The 10,901-nt window shown below is 35.6% G+C and overlaps 1 protein-coding gene across 4 annotated transcripts in view; it reads right to left on the bottom strand.

The window, feature by feature from the left end:
• Positions 1–327, bottom strand: part of LOC126716744 (uncharacterized) — a 47,473-nt gene extending 47,146 nt beyond the window's left edge. For 2 of the 4 annotated variants that reach the window (XR_007652254.1, XM_050417714.1), the window contains exon 1: positions 156–318. Coding sequence is in view for 3 of the 4 variants with exons in the window: in XM_050417714.1 (XP_050273671.1) it covers positions 156–197 (42 nt within the window). In the remaining variant the exon portion in view is untranslated. Of the gene's footprint in view, positions 1–155 lie in introns of all 4 variants that reach the window. The other 2 variants (XM_050417716.1, XM_050417715.1) reach the window with 2 other exon arrangements.
• Between the last annotated feature and the right edge of the window lie 10,574 nt (positions 328–10,901).

The following is a 10,901-nucleotide window of genomic DNA, read 5'->3' on the forward strand; positions in this document are numbered from 1 at the left end:
TTACAAAAGATAGAAACACAAAGCATTAGCTGATTCCCATATTGAAAGAGCAAAAAAACTTCAAAGTTTAAAACTTTCAAATTAGTTTACCCTTAAAGGGAAACAAAGAGAGAGACTTGTGAGGTTTGGATGTGAATAAAGGTGAAAGTGTGTACCATAGCTTGATCACGGCCATGCTTGCTGGGATTCCTAGACATGGGCGCTTCAGAAGAATCAGATAGAGAGAGAGATGGTTTCGGAGCTAGTGAGCACGCGTCGCTTTGTTGTTGTGTTGAAGGTTCTGGAAGTGGAGGAACTTGTTTGTACTTTGAATTTTGTAATTGTTTCTTGGGATCAAAAATTAAATTTTGGGAAAGTTTCAGGGTCTATATTTGATTTAAAAAAAAATTATGGTCGAAATGTAATTTAGGAAAATTTTTGGGGTGAAAGTGGAGAAATTATTAGGTACATTAGAGGACTACTGATGTGATTCTCCAAATAACAAAAGTTTATAGTAAATAAAATGGGGGAAAGAAGAGTTAAAAAAAAAAAAAAAAGATGAATAGATTAAAGAATTCTAAATTTGTAATGTTAAAGCATTCTCATCAAATGAGGAATAAATGCTAAAAGCTATTTTTAGCAACAAAACCACTAAAAAACCCCTTACATCAATGGTGCTAAATTTTAAATTTTTTTAGCACCTTGCTATAGTAAGATGTTATTTCTAACACCCTACCGTAGCAAGTTGCTACTCATTTTACATCTCCCACTTAAGAAAGTCTAGAGACACAATAAAATTTCACAATATTTTCACAACACTCTTATTTTTAGTTAGGATGAATCCTAGAATAATTTATTTTATTTTATTTTGACCTATTATGTACTAACACCTTAATTTATTATAGTACCTGTTTGGATTCAAATTAATTTGGCGTTTACGTTTTGCATTTACATTTAATGCTGGGACTCGCGTGCACGGTGAAGCTGAGGAAACGCAAGTTTTCTCTCTACACACCTTTTCATTTAATCCAAACGCGTGTTTCTACACTATTCATGGACATCGTTTCATTTAAGTTCTCTACGCACCGTTTCATTCCAAAAGCTGAAACAATAATCTCATATTAAACGCACAAGCCTCTTACGCGTACTGTTCATGGCTTTGGAGTGTGCTGAGGAAAACGATGCGCTCAACTCTGATGAAAACCTTGCGTGTACTGTTCATTGCACAAGAAGCTTGGAGAATCATCTGATCAAAACGGTGCGCAGCTCTCAACGGCTATTTCCATTCTCTTCACCTTTCTGCTTTTTCTCTCAACTATTGTGGTAGAATGCCTTCAATCCCCTTCAACGCTTTGTCCGAATCCTCTTCAATGTCTTGCACCTACCCACCAACCATAAAGCTATTAAAACAGAGCACATCAGTTGATGAAAGCAAACCCATTACGCGGAACCAAAAGAAAAGATCCCCTCTATTCAACAAATGCTCGAGCTCACCTTCTCTCCGCTTGGGACATCGTTGCCGCCACTATGGGTCTCTGCATTCACGGGTAAGTTGTTTTCCATGAGGCTTCATCAATCTGTGGTTTTTTTTTATTTTCAACGTTTGTGTGTCGTTTTTGTGTTCAACGTCTGTGTTTAGTTCTCTGTTATGTTTTTCATGACACTAGTATGTGGGTTTCTTGATCCTTCGTGTAATACCATTGTTTCTCTTACTACCTCTGTTGTATTTGGATATATGTGAGTTAACTTTGCATTTTTCATGTGTGCATGCCTAACTGATTATGATATGCACCCGAACTGTTTGTTGAAATGCCTCAATGAGTATAGAAGGAAGTTGTAGCAAAAATGGTTAAGCAGAAGAAATCGATGAATGGTGGTAGTAATAATGAAAGAGCTGACTGGAAAGACCTTGAGGAACTAGAAGCTTTTTGTCAGTTCTGTGTTGTTCAAGTCATGGAGGGCTAGAGGAAGTCGACCGGATTTTTGTCCAAAATTGGGGTTCATGAAGTGATTCGGCAGTTGGGTGAGATGGGAAAAGTGGTGACTTGGCTGCAGATTAAAAACAAATGGGATCATCTAAAAAAAGGTGGAAGAATTATAACAAGTGTTTGGACAATGAGACTGGGTTGGGTTATGATGCTGGAACTAGGATGTTTGACGCACCTGATGAGTGGTGGAATCGAAAGATTGCGGTTAGTTCTAATCAATACATAATTGTGAAAAACTTTACTGTCTAAAACTATATTCTTGTGTTCTAACTACTGGTTGTCCACATGTAGGCATGTCCCAATGCAAAAACCTTTAAAACGCATGGTTTGCCAAATCGTGAGCTCTTGAACATCATGTTTGGAGGCATGGTTGCAACGGGGAAAAATGAATTATGCACGAGTGGTCCAATGCCAACAGAAACCACCAAAGGGTTTGGGGACTCCGCTGATAGCATAGAATTTGTTGACCCCTAATGTGAACCCATTATGAATATTGACGCAATGGAGGTTGAAGGTCCATCATCGTTGAGGGCAGGACCGACAGTGAATAAGGGGAAAGGCTTGGCAACCAGTGTCCACATCTTCAAGCCAATTTGCAAGAAACCAAAAAAAAAGCGTTCAGCTGCGCAAGAGATGTCCGACTCTTTGAAGAGCATCTCAAATGTTATTGTTGAAAGATCTAGTCTAAATGCCCGTACACCATCTGCTCCCATAACAACTGCTCAGGTAAAGCAATTTTGGACATGGTGTTGAGTCTTCCCGGAGTGTACTCGGGTCATTACCTTCATATCTTCAGCACCATCTACTTCATGGAAAAAGAGCCAGATAGGCATATGTTTGCAGCACTTTTCGATGACAAGGACGTCCAGGTGAAGTGCCTAGAAAAAGAATACCAAAGGCACCCTGATTATCATTTTTAGTGAAGGAACAATAGATTGTCTCGATAGGGTTGTGTAGGCTTGGTGTAGTAATCGAACTTTCAGTGTTGTACCTGTTGCACTATTATTATTATTATTTTTTTATTGGTAGAAACTAATGCTTGTTATGGGTGTGTATGTAAGACAATGCTCATCATTCCTATGTGTTTGAGCTATATTTATATATGTTTGTCCAATGCTTCTTTTATTTGACTTTTTTGTATTTTTTATGGTTATGCACTGTTATTTGTGGTAAAATTTGATGATGGTTGTTTATGATTGGAAAGAAGAAGTGATGGGATATAATTCTTGAAGCATGTTCTGAGCTCTGGTTTAGTGTGTTTTGGTTCTTTTTTGGTTCTGCCAATGAGTCTGCTGCAAAATTACTGGTTATGATTAGACAAGAGTGTTAGATGTCTTTTGGAGGCCACCATTAAGGGTGTATAACAGTTGCTAAATGAGAATACTTTCCATGAATATTCTTATATGCCCCAGCTTTTGGGAATTTCTATACCTGTTTCTTTAATTACTTTGACATTAATAATAGGTGTTAGCTTCTGTCTATGTTGCTCCCCACCCCTGCATTTTTTTTTTTTTTTTTAAAGTTCAAACATTAGATTCCTTCCTTTTTAAAGGGATTTGATTGTTTTTTCCTTGCTTTGCGGCCAATGGTGTTTTCTACCAAGTAGTGTGTTATGAAAAAAAAAAAAAAAAAAAAAAAAAAAAAAAAAAGAACTCACTTGCTTCTTTGTGTGCCTACGTATCTTTTTTCATAATTTGTGCAAATATAAATCTTAATGGTCTTACACTAGAAAGTGTCATATCAACAAGTGTCTGACATGATTACCACTTATGCCCCATATTCAAAGCTCAATTGTTTAATTCAACTGCAGGATTCCTACATTTTAGATACTTTTCTAAGTGCAAGCTTTGAGGGAAACAATGGTCTTTGTCATGCGGAGTACTGTACCTGTCAGTCTGAACAGACTCCTATTCATTCTCCCAGGGAGAAAAAGAGAATAATTATTGGTCTACCATTTGAAATTGGAGTTGCAACAGGTTTTGTTCTTACTGTAATATACTGCTTCATGTCCGGATTGTCATTCCCATAACAGAACAAGCAGGCAGAACATAAAAATTGAAATTGGAAGATAACTGTATTTCAAAGAAAAAAATAATATGTATTACCTCTTATTTGATAGCGTGCTAGATTTCCTTGAAATCATATGAGAATCTGATTGGTGCAGTTATGTTAATTTAATTTAGGTGAAAAGCACATTTTGGTCCCTACATTTTCACACGATTCCCACTTTGGTTCCTAAATTTTATTTTTACCGCTTTTAGTCCCTGTTTAGAAAAATGCCTTCTGTTTTAGTCCTTTTCGTCAGTGCCGTTAGGGCACTGACCTACATGGCAAACGGAATTATTAAAATAATAATAAAAAATTTTATTTTGTCATTAAAAAATGCCAAGTCAGCATTTAAATTTAAAAAAATAATTTATTAAATTTAACTAAATAAAAAAAAATAGAAAAAAAAAATCACATTAATTAAGATTGAAGTGTGTCTTGAGCAAGAACAACAAGAACACAAACAATCTTGAGCAAGAACAACAAGAACACAAACACAGATCTAAGAACACAAAATTAAAATCAAAAAATCACAAACCCAAAAAATAAGAACATCAAATTAAACCTGAACAAGGAATTAAACATGAAAACAAACACAAAACACAAACCCAAAAAATTAAAATAAAACCAGCACAACACTCCCACTCTTATTTTATACTTCTTTTTCTTCGTTCTTTCCAGATCCATTACTCTCTCTATTTGAATAAAAAAAAGTTTTTATTCTCACAACTCTCTCTCCGAACTCAGTTCTCTCCTTTTTCCTCTCTCTCTTCTCTCTCCCGATGGATGTGATCCGGCGATGGTTCTGGTCTGACGATGGTTCTGGTTCGGCAATGGTGGTCCGATAGTCATGCGTCCGATGTGGTCTGATGGTCTCCCTCTGTTCTCTGTTCTTTGTTCTCTCTTCATGGGTTTGCGTGGATCGAAGGAGTCGTGGGTCGGAGTGTGGGTTTTTGGTTTGGGGCGTGGATCGAAGCAGTCGTGAGCATGGATCGAAGGGTGGGTCTGATTGTTCGTGGGTCATCCTCTGCCGGGTTCCACTCCTTTAATCGAATTTGGGTCAAGGTGGTGGTGGTTGGTGGTTCCGATCTGGGTTTGGTTTGTGGCTTGCTTTGTGGTTTGGTTCTTCATTTGTGGTTTGGTTTGTGATTTATTGGTGGGTTTTTCTGAGTTTGAGTTTTTCTGAGTTTTTCTGAGTTCCGATCTGACTAATGCTTGATTCATTTGTGGTTTGGTTGATGGGTTTTTCTGAGTTTGAGATTTTTTTGTTTGGATTGGTTGTGATGTATTTTTAGATTGATTTGGTAGTTTGGAGTTTTAGGATTTGATGATTTTGCTGGGTTGAGAAAATGGTGATTTTGAAATTTTTAATTTTTGAATTTTAATTTCTGGGTTCGTTTACTTAAATATGGGTTTGTGTTCTTGCTCAAGACACACTTCAATCTTAATTAATGTGATTTTTTTTTCTGTTATTTATTTATTTTTTATTTAGTTAAATTTAATAAATTATTATTTTTTAAATTTAAATGCTGACTTGGCATTTTTTAATGACAAAATAAAATTTTATTATTATTATTTTAATAATTTCGTTTGCCACGTAGGTTAGTGCCCTAACGGCACTGACGGAAAGGACTAAAACAGAAGGCGTTTTTCTAAACAGGGACTAAAAGCGGTAAAAATAAAATTTAGGGACCAAAGTGGGAATCGTGTGAAAATGTAGGGACCAAAATGTGCTTTTCGCCTTTAATTTAAATATTCTGTTTAGTATCAAACAAATTATTACATGTACTCTTGAATATGAAGGTTCCGACAAGTGTAGGTTGGATAAACTGTACACAATTTTCCCTATTAATGGGTCTTGGTCTTGCAGAAGTAAGAGAGAGAGTTTTGTAGGGAGTGTTTTAGAAAGTGGGGCTGTCAACACTCAATACCCAGTGGGATTAATGGCAAATAATAGTAATGAATATTTGAATAAGATGTGTAACTTAGTTGAAAATTGGATAAACACCTATTTCTTTATGTTGCTAAATTTTTCTCTCTTTTTTAGTCATCGAATTTAAGCTAAGACATTACTTTGAAATTGTTACATAAAACTGTAATCTCTCTCTATTTTTTATTTTACTTTAATCTTTGGTATACAGATTTCTTAAAGGGCAGGATCTTGCTGAAATTGTTCTTAATTATAACACATGCAGTATAAACCCAGTAAAGAGTATGATGTGTTAGTTGTGGCTGGTATGTTGAAATTGTATTGTATTGGTTGTGGCTGACTTCTCAGCTTTTGGTAAAGAGTGGCTGGTTTTTTCAGCTTGTTTTCACATTCTAAGCTTTTTCAACCTTAGATGTTGCTTTGATAGTGAACCATGGGCATTTTGAATGCCATTGCAAGAACTTTTTTTTTTCTTTTTTCTTTTAGGTAGCATTTGAATTTAAAATCATGGCCCGAGGGCCTGAGATAACAAGAAATATTCGAGTGCAAAAGGTTGTTTCATTTTCAATTGTTTTTAGAAAGCAATAAGTGACATTATTATTAGCTGCCATTGTGTGGCTTTGCATAGTCTGTGCTTTCCCTGTATTACTTGCATTGTTTCTTTGAAGCAATTACTTCCTACACACTGCAAAACTACAGGCCTACACACCAAGTCACCAACACCCCTCCACATGAAGCAATTCTAAAAGGGACCCATGCCTGCAAATGCAATTACCATGTTCTTTGTTTCATCCTCACTTTGCTTAACCATGTTCAGCATAATTATCAACTTGTCTTTTCTGATGTAATAAGTTCTCATTTTTGTAACATGTGGTTCTTGTTTTCTTTAAGAACATATGATCCATGACAGTATGATTTGAAGTTTTGTGGATTCTGTCATTTATTGTCTTTCTTTGTTGTTATCTTCTCTCTCTATAGAATCATTTTCAATGGTTGCAGGAAATTCAAAATTTGCTCAAGGTCTTGAGACTTATTTGCTATCTGTGAGCTTGTTTAGTGGACTTCATAACTACTGTCCAAATAGCTGAAAAACTTGAAAAGGCCACAGGTAATACAACTCATTTAGTATAGAAATACCTTCTTGGTGTGCTGTCGCAGGCAACCAAAAATAAAACCTATACTCCTAAAAATATATGTAGTAGTGCGAGTAAAGATCGTTCCCACGGAGAGTATCTAGCCTAGTTTTATGCTATGTGAACAAGGAGGAGGGGTATAATGAAAACAATTTTAGGAAAAAAGAACAACTAAGGAACAATTCAAATTAAAGTATCGAAATTAATCAAAAGAACAAACCTTGGTCTAAGTCAACATCCACCATTGGAATTTTACAACTGATCATCGATGCAAGTATATATCAATTCACACTTTGAATATTCACTGTTGGAACTATTTTCCTATCTCTCCTTAGTTGTAGTTAATTAGAAAACAAGCGATCTAATAAACCCTAACTATTAAACAACCCAAGACAAGCACTAAAGGTTTAATCTAGTAGCAGCCTTAAGAATTAGAGAGATCGATGAAACTAAACAACACAAACACAAGTGGTTGTATTTAATTTAGTCGAGCGTTCTTCCTAAGATCTAATAATTTCTAACGCAACAAATCATTAAATCTTGGCTGCTTCACAAGTTAGAGAGATCAAACAATTACGGATTTGATATCTAACCTAGCAGTAGATTGCAATGAACAATAAACTAGTAGGCCTCCTAGTAATTAAATGAGACAATCATGAAAATAGGCACAGAAGAACATCCAATATTCAAAGCATAAATTGAACAATAAAAACAAATTAGATCTCATAGTTTTATTGATTCCCAGGCTTCAGTTTCCTTCGACCAAGTATAAAAGTTTAGCCAAGTAGGGCCATGATGAAAACTCAAAGGAAAAAATCAGAGAAGAGGGGAGAGAGAGGTGTGTATGTGTCCAATTCTGATTTCTCCTCCCCCTTTTACACGTTAATTCCCTGTTTCCCAAGCTTACAAAATCTCCTAAAAATATTCTCATTAATAATATCCAAATCTAACTAATTAAGGAAAAATATTAAAAATAAAACAAAGTCCTAATATAACCAGGAAAGTAGTGTTTTCAAGCTGGAATTTTCGTGCACCAGATCTGGAAACTTCTGAAAATAAATCCCATCAGATCCGCATATTAGAATTGCAGGCAAAAGAACATTCCAGAATGTTAGCAATGCAGGTGCAACAACTTCAAGCCCGATTTCGACTTTGATGCATCCCGTATCTCTCAAAACTTAAAACATGAAAGTTGTAGAGCTTTGTCTTGGTGTTCCATAGTATCTTGAATCATCTCAATCGGATCTCGGATGAGGGAGTCATGCCTAGATTATGAAGCGATGTCGAAATTGTCCAAAATCGCCCAATTAGCTACGCTTTACACTTAATGCCTCCATTTGCATCCTAAATCAAAATATAAGAATAATGAGTACATTTAGGCACCAAATAAGTATAAAAGACTAAACATTAAGGGAGAAAAATATGACATTTTGCATTCTCATTACTTCTGCTCGTGGTTTGGCTGTCTAATGAACTAGTTGTAATGTCTACCTTGAATGTTTTATAATAATTGCTTATACTATTTTCTGATTATTATTTTTTCTTGGTTTTGTAGCATTAGATATCTTCCGTATTTCAAGGCTCTGAATTTTAAGCTTGATATCTTTTAGATCATTTTTCAATAGCTGTAAAGCAGTCTCAAGGTATACAAAAAGATGGATTTGCTAAACGACTCATCTGATTCCCAACACCAGTGAATTTCTATACTTTCCCCTCTAGATGTGAATCTACAATTTTGAGAAATCTTGGATGAAATCATGAAAGCATATGCTTAGGATTGTTAATTTATTGGTATGACCATAGTTTGAGCCTAGTACTAATAAAAGTTCAATAAAATTTAACAACTTGTTTTTAGCCTACATATTATAGTATCACATGAATAAATGTACATGTAATTAAAGTCAGTAACATATGTAGGGACGTAGACTTCGACCTGAGTGACGACATTGTACTCGCAGCATATCTAGCCGGGTGTGCATGTCTAGCTTACGTGGAGACCTATATGACCAAAGTACCATTGCATACGAATATACAAACAGGCTTAGAATGGGTACAGTATATATTAACTGGAAATGAGAAGAAATGTAGAAGAAATTTTAGAATGTCAAGCTATGTGTTTAGACAATTGTGTAATACACTGCGCCAGTATGGATATTACGGTACCAGAAGTGTTTGCTTTTGTGTGGAAGAGTCTCTGGCAATGACATTGATGGTACTTGGTCATGCTAAGGGTAACAGAATGGTGCAGGAAAGCTTTCAGCACACAGTGCATCGACACGTGGCCATGGTAGTTACATTGTTAGCCACCGTTATGGCACCAGACATTATCCAGCCTGCTGATCGTACATTTTGGGATGTGCCAGAACATATTCAGCATTTAGATTGATATTGGCCACATTTCAAGGTACTTTGTGAATTTGGTATCTTGACTTGATTTTATTCAAATTATTTTTATGGTTATACCACGTATTTCATTTCACATGGTATTTTTGTGGCAATGGTTAGGGTTGCATTGGTGCGATTGATGGGGTCCACGTCCCAATGGTCGTACCAGTTGATGAGCAGCTCCCGTACTATGGCAGGAAAGGGACCACCACAACAAATTGCATGTGCACATGTGACTTTGACATGAAGTTCACATTCGCATGTGTTGGATGGGAAGGGTCAGCACATGACACGAGGATTTTTTTAAGCTCCCTCAATAATAAGAGTTGCAACTTCCCAAAAGCTCTAGCTAGTTTGTAAATATTCAGTTTAATTACAGTATTAAAGTATGTATTAATGAAGTGAAAATGCTAATGTAATAAACGTGTTCATTTGCAGAAAAGTATTATCTGGTTGATTCAGGATACCCTATGAGGAAAGGGTTCCTTGCACCATATAAGGGGGAGAGGTACCACATTGGAGAATTTCAGCCTTCTGAAGTATTGCATCATCCAGAGGAGAGATTTAATTATCTCCATTCATCACTCTGTTCAGTCATAGAACGAGCTTTTGGAGTTTGGAAGAATAAATGGAAAATTTTGAGAAATATGCCACCCTTTCATATACACACTCAAAACTTGATCATTGTTGCTACAATGGTTCTTCACAATTTCGTTAGAACACATGAGATAAACAATGACGTTGAATGTTCCAGATCTAGGGGGCACATCATTTGGTAGTGAGAGAGGTCATTACGATGCCGTGGTAGAAGCAATCTCAATCTTGGACGAACCTAAGATAAAACAGGTTTGTATTGATATCACAGCATCGATATGTGCGAATGATAACTAATTTTTGTGGGGACCATAACTGATGGTTCACAAACTTCAATAATGTAAATGCATTTGTTGTTGTATTGTTGGTAAGCAGAATTGAGGGCTCACAAAACTTGATACATCTCACATTAACTTGTGGATTTGTTCTGTTTTGAAGCATAAGGTTCAAGTGTTAAATCTGTATCTTAAAAACTTTTAGGACACTTGATAGGCATATCCAAATTCACACAAAAGAGTGTTTTGTTGTTGGCATAGAGTGTTTATTTTCACAAGTAGAATTAAGGTCAATTATCACTTTCATGCTAGACTGCTCTTAAGAAAATTTATGATACTTTAGTGTTAAAAGATTTATTGAACACTCAAAATAGATTTCCAATGACTTGTAAAATAAATTTGCATAATAAAGGCAAAAACAAATAGTTTTTCTTCAAATAGATTGTAAAATAATCCAAATAAATGACATAATTCACAAATGTGATTTATTTAAGTGCCATTTAGCCAGAATAATATCAAATACAAAAGAATCTACATCAAACCCCAAACAAATTTTAGCCACCCCCTATAA

Source organism: Quercus robur, chromosome 3 (genome assembly GCF_932294415.1).
Source record: "Quercus robur chromosome 3, dhQueRobu3.1, whole genome shotgun sequence".
Taxonomy (NCBI): domain Eukaryota; kingdom Viridiplantae; phylum Streptophyta; class Magnoliopsida; order Fagales; family Fagaceae; genus Quercus; species Quercus robur.